General features: G+C 53.7%; 1 protein-coding gene across 1 annotated transcript; it reads right to left on the bottom strand.

Annotated features, from left to right (window-relative positions):
- Window positions 1–406: 406 nt before the first annotated feature.
- Window positions 407–2,371, bottom strand: LOC123186705 (translation initiation factor IF-2). Its single transcript, XM_044598421.1, has 2 exons — window positions 919–2,371; window positions 407–679 (listed from the first exon to the last, which is right to left on the bottom strand). Exons 1-2 carry the CDS (start codon window positions 1,836–1,838, stop codon window positions 673–675), a joined length of 927 nt encoding a protein of 308 aa, XP_044454356.1. The 5' UTR covers window positions 1,839–2,371; the 3' UTR covers window positions 407–672.
- Window positions 2,372–14,225: the final 11,854 nt, after the last annotated feature.

Genomic DNA, 14,225 nt, shown 5'->3' with positions numbered 1-14,225 from the left:
GGAGCGCCTCAACCCAGAATTCGAGTGGTAGATGGGCATGGATGAGAAGAACCCGAAGGATGTCGTTGGTCGTACGAATGAGTCGCTCTGCCTTCCCGTTCTGCGGCGAGGTGTGGGGGCAAGAGAGACGGAAAGAGGAGCCGTGGGTGGAGAAAAGGGACCGTAAAGGGGTGGTGAGGAATTCTCCGCCGTTGTCGCATTGCATGCATTGAATGGTGACATGGAACTGTGTTTGGACGTAGATGAAGAAGCGAGTGATTACGTCGGCGGTGTCGGATTATTTGCGTAGAGGAATAGTCCAGGAGTAGTGGGAGAAGTCGTCAAGTATCACAAGATAATATTGAAATCCAGAAAAACTACACATGGGAGAGGTCCATGAATCACAATGTATTAATTGAAATGGCGTTGTAGTGACAGAAGTTGAAGAAGAAAAAGGCAGCTGTGGCTGCTTTCCTAATTGGCATGAGGAACAAATACTAGTTTTGGTCACGCCATTATTACATGAAGGAAGGAAATCTTTAGCTAAAATGGAAATAGAGTTATTGCTGGGGTGGCCTAGGCGGAGATGCCACAAGTCGTTGACGGCGGAAAGAGCATGCTGGAAGCCGGAGTTGCCGAAGAATGGATACAAATCTCCATGGCTACTGGACCTCATCATGACGCGCCCCGTCGCTAGGTCCTTCACAGTGAAACCATAGGGATCAAACTCAATGGTATAAAAAATGTCAATTGTAAAACGGCGAACAGAAATGAGATTGCGAATGATAGAAGGTGTGACGAGGACGTCGTTGAGTGTGAAGGAGGAAAGTTGGGCGCGGCCAACGGTTTTGATGGGAAGGCGAGACCCATCCCCAATGGTGATGCCCTGGGAGTGATGCAGTAAAGGGGAAGAACAAGAGGTGAGGGTGGTCTTCTTACCAGCTACGTGGGAGGAAGCCCCCGCGTCGAGGATCTAGTCCGGGGCGGCGCCGGCGTGCTGCCACTGCTGCATGGACAGGTTGTGGAGCGCCGTGTTGAGCTGATGGTACTGCTCCCAGAAGGGGCCGGCCGCGACCGGGGGCGCTGCGACCGGGTACGCATGGTGCGGCGGAGGCAAACGAGGCCCGAGGACGCCGGCACATTGGGCGCGGACCACGGTGCGCGGAGCTGGTGCGGCAGGGGAGGGAACGCGTGTCCCAGGGGGCGAAGTAGCCCAGCCACGGACGAGCGTTTGCGGCAGGAGCGGGAGTGCCACGGTTGCCCGTGTTGGAGTTTCCTGAAGACGAGGAGCCGGGGGAGCCGCGTCCATGCCCACGGCCGCGTCCATGGCCGCGCGCCGGCCTGTCAGCGGGAGGAGAGGGGGTGTCGCCCTTGCCCCTGTCACCGGCGGGGGCGCCGGCGCGGTCGCTGCTAGTGTCGGTGGCGCGGCCAATGGTGAGCGCGGTCGGTGATCCCGCACCTTGCTCGTCGATGCGAGCCCGCTCGTTGGCGGAGAGCTCCTCTAGAAGGAGCCAGGAGCGGGCCTGGATGAAGGACGAGAAGGGGTTCGGCATCGGAAGGAGAGTCGCCATCACCTGGAAGCGACGGCTGAGCCCGCGGATGAGCTGGAGCATGAGGGCTTGGTCGGAGATGGTGACGCTGACTACGCCAAGCGCGTCGGCGAGCGCCTTGAGCCTCACGCTGTATTCAGCGACGGAGAGGTTGCCCTGCACCATGTTGCGGAATTCCGCCTCGAGGATGATGGCGCGGCCCGGTTGATTGGCGCGGAACAGCAGGTGGAGCTGGACCCAAACATCACGCGCCATGCTCTTGGGGGACATCACGACGTCCTGGAGATCTTCAGCGATCACCTCATACATCCAGAGGACGATGGTGATGTCATCGTTTCACCAGACGGCTCTTTGGTGAAGCGGCGCCGCGGCGACGTCGAGGTGGTGCTGCACGTTGTGGCGACAACATATGAAGTAGAACAATTGACGCCACTTAGAGTAGTTACCCGTTTCGAGCTCGAGTTTCCGGTGGAAGTGGTGCGCGATGGAGTTGGGGAGGACGCTGGTGGCGGAGGGACCGACATCAGGGTTGGGGGCGCTGGAGGTGCTGACGTTGAGGCGCGGGACGACGAGCTCGCTGCCGGCCATATGCAGAGCGATCGCTAGAGCACGAGCCGGGGCAGCACGAGCCGGTGCGGCAGCTGGCGCGAGGGTTGAGGGAGGAGGCAGCACGGGCTCGTCGAGAGGCTGCTTGCCCCGGTCAGCAGCTGGAGGAGCGCGAGCCGCGGGGATGGGAGCGAAGGGGTTGCTGGGAGGAGTGTCGAGGTTGGCCAAGCGGGTGTGGCGAAGAAGACGATTCATGGCGGAAGCAGGGGATCGAAGAAACTGATACCAAGTTGAGTAATGGAGCAATCACCACACACTGTATTCAGTCCCTCGAGGGGGTATATATGCAGTTACATGAGGAGGAGAGATACAGGGTGGGGTGGGTGGTGAGTTAGCTACAACGGCTCACAGGCCGAGCATGCCGTGCATGCGAACGTGGGTGAGCGCACGAAGTGCACCCACTGGTTATCCATCCGGTGGCGCTGGTTATCCATCCGGTGGATTCGGTATTGAGGTAGAGGACGTGTTCCAACAATCATTACATCAACACTCCTGAGAACAGAACAAACCAACACCATAAATTACTATGGGTTCTGATGTTTCAGTAGTGAGGAAGAGGTCTTTGAACTAGTCATCGAAGTGCTAGCATCGAAGGATGTGGTACAAGAGGTGTGCGACGGCATGCTGGATGATGTCGATGACGGCATCCCAATGGTGTGGGAGGATGATGAAGACATCCCACTGATATTAGCCCAGGTTAGTGGCGATGATGGCTCAAACATCAGCGTCCACAGCTGGTAGCAGGTTTGGTCGACCTTTGGCTGGAACGTGCCAATGGTTGTCCTCATTGGTGGAGCTAGGCAGGATTTGGGAGGGGGAGGCTATATTTCTCCTAATCTAAACACCCCTAAAAAATTCTTCCTGTTTTTTACCATGGTTTGGAGGCTGACGGTGTCCTGGACTAGGAAGTACTAACCTAGTCGGCCTGTGGTCCTCGGGCCGGGCCGATGGGCCCTCATTCCCGTGAAGGCGGACTTCGGAAGCTACACGCTGGAAACGAATCAAGACTGCATCCGCCGAAGACTTGCTGTATACTCCAAGACATCTCCTGCCGCCTCCATATGCGCCCGTGGATAGCGACCATGTAACCCTAGTTGCCCTACCTAACGTGTATATAAGCCAAGGGGTTTAGCCCGTAGAGGGGACCGAATCACAATTACATTCATCTAGCCCTAGGGTTAGAACACAACTTACAATCTCGAGGTAGATCAAGTTTGTACTCGATATTTCCATCAATATAAACAAAAGCAGGATATAGGTTTTTACCTCCATCAAGAGGGCCCGAACCTGGGTAAATATCGTCTCTCCTGTTCCTGTTATCATCTGTAAGAGATCTACAGCTCTGGACCCCATACCCCGAGGTCTGCCGGTTTTGACACCGACAGGGGCCATAGCCCTTGCTCACCTGAACGTAGCACCGTAAACTGGCTGTCCTAATGGACGGTCACACGCTCGGGCCAGGCCTGGGTGCGTGCACCACAACCCGACGACAATCACCCTCTAGTTCCGCCGTGTTGTAGTTACCATCCAGCTTCTTTTCGATGGCCTCAAGGATGGCTTCCCGGCCGTATAGTCTCCACGCCCACTCAACCAGCCAGAAGACCTAGTAAAGAGTAACGTTGATGAAGATGGACCATTATATTCCTAACACAAAAGTAATATTATGCCAGCTTATTTGTGTATGCCAAGAGATAGTGAGATACAAACGACTTCGCCCTACAACAATAGCGAAGTTAGCTATGCCCATATGATATAGATGGATATTGTGAATATGTATTTCAGAACATATATTTATCAGAGACAAAGGAAAAAAAACTAGTGTCACATAGAAACCTAAATATGAATAGCTCAGTGGAATTGATTATAGCAAATAAACTAAGTATACTCTAGATAACAAGTATTCATGTGATTAAAGCCTATTATAAATTGTATTCAAAGATCAACCCAGCGTACAAAAATTCCTGAAATTCAAACATGTTGGCATATATGTTGATATATATACATTCCATAACAGAAAGTACAACACTGCTTCAATTGATTAAAGGTTAATAATAATTTCCCAGTACAAGCAATTAATATAACATAGTTAATTATATGTTTGGCATATTTATTCTGTTTTATTTGGGCATGGCATAGTTAGATTCCATCCCATTTTTATGGTCCTCTACGGATTTGGCCAGCTATTTTCCTGAGCATTAAATTATTGCATGCCGAGTCAATTTTAAATGAAGAATTGCTACGATCGATGTACTAAATAATATGTCTCACAAGTCACAAAATTTAATGAACAATTTTGAATCATTAAAAAAGAAAAACTAAAATATTCTAAAAGGTATTAGATTTTTCTTATTGGCTCCGAATTGACTATCCGTATGAATGAATAGACCACACGACTAGAGCCTGCTGAAAACCCATTGCTGAGTTGGAAGTTGGAAGCATATCCCCTGCCAGGACAAGAAAATACGGTGCACTAGCTGTCCCATCCTGGCATATTACATCAATAATACTTCTGACAAGAAATCAAATGTCTAGCAGTACTGGTACTGATGTTCAGTAGCGGCCTGAGTCCCAGAACGTTGGCCTGCTTCTTCTCCCTGGCCAGGGCCCGCTCGCGCCGGCGTTGGCCGGCCCCGTGTCGGTGGCGGCGCAGGCGGAACCGCAGGATCCTCGACCTAGGGTTGGGGGCGAGTCGCCAGCTACGCCAGTGGGACAGGCCGCTGGGCCGGGCTGCGGCCCATCTCTAGGCCCGAGGGTGATGCGGCCCAGTCGAGGGCGCTGGCTGAGGGTCAGGTGGTCGCGCCTGTCTCTAAGGCCCAGCTCGTTCCGCTGGACGCGGCCCAGCCCACACCTGGCATGGCACCCAAGCCATATAAGTGGCTCTGGCTGCCCCGGGGAACCCTAGCTGCCTCATTAGGGTTTCCTGCCTCCAAATCGGAGGTGCGGCGCTTCGGTCACTCCGCCCGCTTTCTCATCCCCATTCCCCCTTCTCCTCCACTGGTGCGCTCCTTTGCTACGGTAGTGGCGATGGGATCCAAGCAAGATCGAAGGGTGGAGAAGCCGGCCATGGAGCCGCCGCGGGACCGTGACCGCGCACGGCGCCAGAGCTCTTCGACTCAGGGGGCGGAGCGCACTGATGAAGATGACAGATGGGGGCCGCCGCCCGCATGGTGGCTCAAGGAACATGAAAGAAAAAAGGAGGAGGAGGAGTACAAGAAGCGCGGCCTCGAGCTCAAGCGCAAGGGGCTGTAGGCGTCTCAGGGCGGCGACCGCGTCGGCGATCCCTTCGCCAAGAAGCAAAAGTCAAAGCCCGCAGGGCAGCAGCCTCTAAGCCGCCCCTCCCACCCAGATCTAAGATGCCATCCTCTTCCAAGGGCATGGAGGCGGAGCTAATCCCCATTGAAGAAGCGGATGGCCTGGAGTTTTTCAAGTGCGGTCGCAAAAGCCACTTCCAAAATATGTGAACTTTCAAGCCCCTCTATGTCGTATGCACCAAGGAAGGCCACACCTCGTCCCAGTGCCCGACCCGCGGCAAGCCCTTGCTTCTCCAAACCATGGGGCATGCCATCTCCAGTGATGGATTCTTCTGCCTGCAATACCACGAAGACGAGAGGGAGGAGCCGCAAATCCTGGTGCGGGCCAACGCGGCCATGCTGTCGGCGGCGCCGGGCGTGCTCACGAAGGAGATCCTGGAGGTAGAGCTGCCGCATCTGTTTGAGGGCTCCTGGGATTGGCAGATCCCCCCTCGACGGCGGCCCATTTTTGGTGGTTTTCCTAGACCCAGCCATGCTCCGGATGGCCACGCGCAGCGCCAAACTCTTCCTCTCCCTAAACAACCTCATGGCTGACATTCGCGATGCTATCCTCGATGCGCCTAAGGGGTTGGAGATGCCCGAGGTCTGGGTCAAGCTGGGAGGGGTGCCACCTGACGAAGCTATGTACCTAGGGTAGGGTCATGGATCTGTCCAAGATACCCTCCCCAAGGACATCTCTAAAAGAACCAGAAGCAGTCGAGGAGAAATCATCATCCACTCGACCATGAAGCTATGTTCCACTCGACAGTCTTGAAGACACTCGACCATACGAACAACCACTCGACTACCAGAAGATGTGAAGCCACTCACTCCGCAACGATCGGGATTTACTCATAGCTTTAACAATCATTTATAGCACTTTACTTCAGACGTTACCGGTAACGCTCCTCCCTAATGAACATTGAACCCTGTGTAACGAAGGGGAGCTGGGGTCCTGGCGCACTCTATATAAGCCACCCCCTCCTCTGGGACAAGGGTTCGCACCCTTTGTAATACACACGCATATATCTAGTCGACCGCCTCCAGGCTTCGAGACGTAGGGTTGTTACTTCCTCCGAGAAGGGCCTAAACTCGTAAAACTCGTGTGTACAACTCCTCCATAGCTAGGATCTTGCCTCTACATTCCTACCCCCTATTCTACTGTCAGGCTTAGAACCACGACAGTTGGCGCCCACCGTGGGGCAGGTGTCTTAGCGACTTTTTGGAGAAGTTGCAATTTTTCCGATCCCCTTCATCATGGTTTCAAGCGGAGGTTTGGCTGAGGGCCGCTCTCGGTGTCAAAACCGGCGAATCTCGGGTAGGGGGTCCCGAACTGTGCGTCTAGGTCGGATGGTAACAGGGTAAGGGACACGGAGTTTTACCCAGGTTCGGGCCCTCTCGATGGAGGTAAAACCCTACGTCCTGCTTGATTAATATTGATGATATGGGTAGTACAAGAGTAGATCTACCACGAGATCGAAGAGGCTAAACCCTAGAAGCTAGCCTATGGTATGATTTTTGTTCTGTATGTTGTCCTACGGACTAAAACCCTCCGGTTTATATAGACACCAGAGAGGGTTAGGGTTACACAAAGTCGGTTACAATGGTAGGAGATCTACATATCCGTATCGCCAAGCTTGCCTTCCACGCCAAGGAAAGTCCCTTCCGGACACGGGACGAAGTCTTCAATCTTGTATCTTCATAGTCCAGGAGTCCGGCTGAAGGTATAGTCCGACCATCCGGACACCCCCTAATCCAGGACTCCCTCAGTAGCCCCTGAACCAGGCTTCAATGACGACGAGTCCGGCGCGCAGATTGTCTTCGGCATTGCAAGGCGGGTTCCTCCTCCAAGTACTTTATAGAAGATTTTGAACACAAAGATAGTGTCCGGCTCTGCAAAATAAGTTTCCACATATTGCCATAGAGAGAATAATATTTACACAAATCTAATCTGCTGACGTATTCCGTAGTGTGACACACCACGGCCAAGCCTTTATCCGAGTCGTTTCATTATCCCACCTCAGCGCATCATGCGAGGCGGTTTCCTTGGCACGTCTTGTTAAAGCAGAGACCGTGTCCCCTTATTCCGGGATTCTCATCAATACGGGCGTGGGTAACCCAACCGTGCCATTGATTACGGTGCTCGGGAGATAAGCGAGTTTTACCAGGCTGGTGGGGACGCATAGCTGCGTCCACCCATATAAGGGGATAAGGATCCACCTTTTCACCTACGCCTTCTTCCTCCTTTGCCTATCCATTTTCGCGCACTCGAGCTCCAGCGCCCAAATCCGCACTCCCCACCTCAACCTTCTCCAACCATGTCCGGAGCGGGAGGCAAGTGGATGGTCTCCTCCGTTACGGAGGGACACATCAAAAGACTAAGGAAGGCCGGATACTTGTCCAACGACATTGCGCACCGGCTTCCCGAAGGGGGGCAGCTCATCCCTACCCTTAGGCCCCATGAGAGGGTGGTGTTCCTCCCCCATTTCCTCCGCGGACTGGGTTTCCCTCTCCACCCATTTTTCCGGGGGCTCATGTTCTACTATGGTCTGGATTTCCACGATCTGGCCCCGAACTTTGTCCTCAACATCTCGGCGTTTATCGTCGTGTGCGAGGCCTTCCTCCGCATCCGCCCCCATTTCGGCCTATGGCTCAAGACTTTTAACGTCAAGCCGAAGGTGGTGCGTGGCAACCAGGTGGAGTGCGGAGGCGCCATGGTGGGCAAGATGCCCAACATCTTATGGCTCGAGGGCTCCTTTGTGGAGACCCTGAAGGGGTGGCAATCTTGGTGGTTTTACATCACCGAGCCGTGCGACCCCAAGTGGGTCGCAGCCCCCGAGTTCCGATCCGGACCCCCAATGCGGCTCACGTCCTGGAAAGAGACGGGCCTGTTATGGGGTAAAAAAGGAGAGCTGACCGGACTCCAAACATGCGTCCAAACCCTGGTGGACAAGCAGCTCAAGCTTGTCAACGTAGTCCAGGTTATGCTCATCCGCCGGATCCTCCCGTGTCAACAACGGGCTTTCAACCTGTGGGAGTTCGACCCGACGCGGCACCGAACTCTGAGTAGGCTCTTCGACACGACGTACGAAGATGCCTGGAAGGTGCTTTTCAAAGGCGCCGAGGCCCCCGCATCCGCAACCGAGGATCGCGGATTCAGCATGCAGCGTCACGCTCGTGCAGTAAGCTATTTTTATAGGGTATCAGTTTTTCATAGTTTGACTCCACGCGGGATCTGAGCTCCCTTGCCTTTGACAGGATTGGCAGCAGACGTCCGGACAAATCAACTATCCGGCTCCTTTGCCCGAAGGCCCAGCGGACGCTCGTCTAGCGAAGCTGCTGGTTCCGGCACCCTATGTGGTGTCGGAGAAGAAGGCCAAGAAGAAGGCCACGGGGACTCGAAAGAGTGCCCGGCGCCAGGAGGCGTCGGATCCATCGTCCGACAGCTCCAAGACACACTCCTCCCATGAAGATGAGGAGGAGGAAGAAGAGACCTCTCCCCCTCCAGCGGGGGAAGGGAAGAAAAGGAAGGTCGCCCCGACTGGGGAGGCCGAAGGGTCCAAGAAGGGGAAAACCCTTCCTCCGGACTACTCCACCAACGCCGACGACGACGAAGAGGAGTGGCCGTCCAGGGCCAAGCCCCTGGCGAAATCGTAAGTATCCGGATACCGGAGTAATTCATAGTATTCCTTTATTGCACAACTTTCCCTTATGTCGAATATGATTATGCAGCCCACCCAAAGACCGGCTCGACGCGTCGTCGAGCGGTTCACTGGACTCGTCGGATGTGAATTCGCTTCCGATGGCTTCCTCCCCCCGCCCTACGGACGACACCGAAGTGTTGTCCCAACAGGTTCCAATCTGGGAGGAGGTGGTCCTAGAGGCGCCGCAAGGCGACCTCCCGGACTCCAGGAGTAAAGGGGATGAAACCCTCCAGGGCTCCAAGTCCAGTTCTAGGCCGGACACTGCTCCAGAACCTTCAAAGGTTCCAGAGTCCAGCGGGCGACCTCCTTCCAAGAGGAGCAGGCCCTCCGTGCCGGTGACCCCCGTCCAACCGGAGGCGCCGGTCAATCTGTTGGAGGCGCTCAAGGGTGCCTCCATCGACGAGGTGCACCACACCATTATGAGTGCGGTGGTCCAGAAGGTTCAGTCCGCCAAAAGCGGACTGACTGAAGCTTGTACTAGCCTTTTGACAGGCTTTGAGGTAAGTAAGGAATGTGTAAATAATATTACCGCATAGACAGTAGCCACTGATGCTCTGTTTGGCGTTCGGGAAGAAAAGCCGAATAGAGGATCAAATAAAATTCGCAGGAGTCTAACAAAAAGGAGTCAATATGCGTATGCAGGCTTCTCTGCTTGCGTCCGCCACACTGACTGCGGAAGTGGACACGCTAAAGCAGAACCTCGAGCGGTCCGAGCAAGAGCTCGGGCGTGCCAAGAAGCAGCTCGAGGACAATGAAGGTAAGAAATACCTTGTTTAAATATATATATAAAAAGGTGCAATTGCAAAAAATGACAGGATTATCGTGGCTATTTTAGGGGCCACATCTGAGGTGGCGACCCTTAAGCAAGAGCTGCTCGAGGCTGAGAAGACGGCGGCCGCGGAGCGCACCAAGCGGGAGAAGTATGAGGCCGAGGTTGGCAAGGTGCGACAAGAGCTCCAGGCTCTTATGGAAAAACATGAGAGTTTGGAGCTTGACTCAAAGACGCGAGCGTCCGAGCTCGCGGTGGCTATTGAAAATGCCAAGTCTGCCAAGGCCGAATCCCAGAAGACCCTCTAGGAGTTGGATGAGGTGAAGAAGATAGCGACGGGCAAGGCATTCTTTATGCAAAGCAAACACATAAACGTGAGTTACTTGTTACTTACCCGAATCCGGAGCTCTCCAGGAGCGTTCATAGATCTTCCCCGGAGTGTGTCCGATGCTGCCGCATTCTATCGAGAGGAGGAGGGAAGCTCGACAGAGAAGGTGTTCTGGTCTCAGTATGCTGAGGCCGGACACCCCGTGCCCCTGAGCGACCAGCTGAAGCAACTGGTCGAGCTCCACAAGGCGGCCGAACAGGCCATGAAGGGCCTCATAGTTCGGCTGTGGCCTGGAGGGGCTCTGCCTGGGAGCTATTTCGGGCTAATGCGGCGGCTGGTGGAGGCATGTCCATGGCTCGAAGTCATCAAGCGCTCCGTCTGCATTGAAGGTGCCCGTAGGGCCCTTGCCCGTGCTAAGGTGCACTGGGGCAAGCTGGATGCTGAGAAGCTTGTGAAGGACGGGCCACCGCCGGGGAAAGAGCATCGCAAGCCCGAGAATTATTATAAGGATGTTCTGAAGGGTGCCTGCCTTGTGGCGGATGAATGTTCTAGGGATGTAATTTTTGAGTGAAACTTGCTTGTTTTGTCCCGTGCGCTGAAAACTTGTTCATATGCGCTAAGCCATGCTGTTGGAATTTAAAATATTACCTTCTATGCGGCTGTTTATCAATTCTAAGAGATGGCAAGTCGTCGGCTTCTGCCCCCGTGCCGCTAGTGCTGGGGTGTTCGGGGATAAACCTGAGCGCTCTTTTTCCCATGTTTGGGTCCTTCGAGGGAGGCGCTCAGCCCAACGAATAAGGCAATCGGACTATAATGCGTGAACACTCTCACTTAGCCATAGAATTCTATAATTTTAAATTTTGGTGAAGCCCCTGGTATTCGGAAGACCGAGTTCGGGGCGCTATCCACGCCTTGGCCGGACAGAGCCGGCTCCTCTCTCTAAGCGGCATAAGTCTTTAGGGACTCGAAAAACCTCTCGAATAGCGACCAGCTCTCGCTTCATCATGACAGTCAGTTTTAGCTTTCTCCACTGAGGTGCTCGACCCAGCTCAACTGGGGCACAATCGCAGTGGTTCTCCTAGTGCTACCTTAGCCGATATAGCGGAACGTAAGGCACCAAAACATAGGAGCCAGGCAAACCCAACTATTGACCCAAGACATGATTCAGAGCCGATGCATATAATGCTATAAGTTCGGGGTGCCGCACTTGTTAAAGTGTTCGGAATTCTCACACCATATTGAGGGGTACTAAAGCCCCTGGCGTATTTTGGTCGTACCAAAGTGTACGGATGCAACATGTCGTTAAGGAACATATATTAAAAAAGAGTAATACAAAAATAGACAAAAGCTATGCATTGTTTATTAAAGAGGGCTGCGATCAAAGCAGAACGATACAAATAATGCGATAAGAAAAAGGTTGGACTATGTAACATGTCCATTCCAGGGGCAAGCTATGGAATAGTATGCGAAACAGGTATACTGCTCGTGATAGAGACCACCTGGGAGTTCCGTAATGCGGCGTGGCTTCTCTGCTTCCCCGGTTCTTGCATCGTTTGTGTGGCAATTAAACTGCCGAATAGGCCTTCCGAAGAGTGGAGTCCTAAAAGTAAGAGAAAATTAAATAATCGGCAGCTCCTGGTGCGGTTTAAGCCGTGTTTTGGGCGTGCCGTGATGGTGCCCCTCCCCCTGTACCCATGGTATTTCTAGAGCGTAGTTATGTACGCGAAGTACCGGTGCCGCATTTTTGCGAGGGCTAGGGTTGGGGCCGCATTGCTACGCCCACTCGGAGCGTGCCATGCGGTCTTGTTGTCGGTTACTCCGGGCGCGCTTGACGGTGTCCGGACATTTAATGGCCGGACTGGAGAACTGTCTGGAGAGGCTGCTTTGTACTTCCGCTGCAAGGGCCGCCGTGTGCTCCTCCGTTCGGAGGGAGCGTTCGGTGTTTCCATTGACCATAATTACTCCTCGAGGGCCTGGCATTTTGAGATTAAGGTATGCATAGTGTGGTACCGCATTGAACTTGGCGAATGCGGTTTGTCCGAGCAGTGCGTGATAGCCACTGCGGAATGGGACTACGTCGAAGATTAACTCCTCGCTTCAGAGGTTATCCGGAGATCCGAAGACCACTTCAAGTGTGACTGAGCCTGTACAGTTGGCCTCTACACCTGGTATTACGCCTTTAAAGGTCGTTTTGGTGGGCCTAATCCTCGAGGGATCTATGCCCATTTTCCGCACTGTACCCTGGTAAAGCAGGTTCAGGCTACTCCCGCCGTCCATAAGGACTCTAGTGAGATGAAATCCGTCAATAATTGGGTCTAGAACCAATGCGGCGAATCCGCCATGACGGGTGCTAGTGGGATGGTCCCTTCGATCAAAGGTGATCGGGTAGGAGGACCATGGGTTGAACTTTGGGGCGACTGGCTCTATCGCGTATACGTCCCTTAACGCGCGCTTCCGCTCCCTCTTGGGGATGTGGGTTGCGTATATCATGTTCACCGTCCGCACCTGTGGGGGAAAACCCTTCTGTCCACTGTTGTTCGGCGGCCGGGGCTCTTCGTCGTCATCGCTATGCAGCCCCTTGTCTGTATTTTCGGCATTTAACTTGCCTGCCTGCTTGAACACCCAACAATCCATGTTGGTGTGATTGGCCGGCTTTTCGGGGGTGCCATGTATTTGGCACAAGCGGTCGAGTATTTGGTCCAAACTGGACGGGCCCCTAGGATTTCTTTTGAATGGCTTTTTCCGCTGACCGGATTTATAGCCTCTGAATCCGGCATTAACTGCCGTATCCTCAGCATTGTCGCCGTTAATGCGGCGCTTCTGCTTGTTGCGACGTGACCTGCCACTACTGTCCCTGGTATCCGAATTACCAGGGTTCTTGGTCATATTGTTGCTACGAGCAAGCCAGCTGTCTTCTCCCACGCAAAAGCGGGTCATGAGTGTCGTGAGTGCTGCCATAGACTTCGGCTTTTCCTGTCCGAGGTGCCGGGCAAGCCACTCGTCACGGATATTGTGCTTGAAGCCTGCTAGGGCCTCAGCGTCCGGATAGTCGACTATTTGATTTTTCTTTGTTAGGAATCGTGTCCAGAATTGCCTGGACGATTCCTCTGGCTCCTGAATTACGTGACTTAGGTCATCGGCATCTGGGGGTCGCACATAAGTGCCCTGGAAATTGTCGAGGAATGCGGCTTCCAGGTCCTCCCAACAACTGATTGATCCTGTTGGCAAGCTGTTAAGCCAATGCCGAGCTGGTCCTTTAAGCTTGAGTGGGAGGTATTTGATGGCGTGGAAATCATCACCGCGGGCCATGTGGATATGAAGGAGATAATCCTTGATCCATACCACAGGATCTGTTGTGCCATCATATGATTCGATGTTTACGGGTTTGAAACCCTCGGGGATTTGATGATCCATTATTTCGTTTGTGAAGCATAGAGGGTGTGCGGCGCCTCTGTACTGGGCTATATCACGACGTAGCTCCAATGAGCTTTGTCTACTGTGTTCGGCCCTACCGAATTTATGGCCGGCGTGACGGTTACCGTCTCGAGTCATGGGGCGCCCACGCGATCCGTAGATCGATCTTGTTTGCCTTGCCTTGTCCTCCAACATATCTTGTAGGTCCGACGCATTTTCCCGTGCCTTGGTACGGGGTGCGGCTTTCGTGGAGGGCCGAGAGGCCTCTCTGTCGCGGCCACGAGGTGGCCGATCGGCCGTGTCGAGTGCAGGTGATGCAGGTTTAAGTGCTTCCTGCTCTAGTCGGGGTAGCAACCTGCGCTTTGGGTAGGTCTTGGAGGGGCGTTCGAGTTTATGCTCTTCGGCCGCAAGGACTTCAGTCCATCTGTCGACTAGCAAATCTTGATCAGCTCTAAGCTATTGCTGTTTTTTCTTGAGGCTTCTTGCCATGGCCATAAGCCTGCGTTGAAAACGCTCTTGCTCGACGGGATCCTCTAGCACGACATATAATTATCGTCCTCGACCTCTCTGTCTGCCGCTCTCTCA

This window comes from Triticum aestivum, chromosome 2A, assembly GCF_018294505.1.
Source record: "Triticum aestivum cultivar Chinese Spring chromosome 2A, IWGSC CS RefSeq v2.1, whole genome shotgun sequence".
Taxonomy (NCBI): Eukaryota; Viridiplantae; Streptophyta; class Magnoliopsida; order Poales; family Poaceae; genus Triticum; species Triticum aestivum.
Note: the sequence above shows the minus strand (reverse complement) of the source record. Positions and strands in the feature narration are given on the sequence as shown.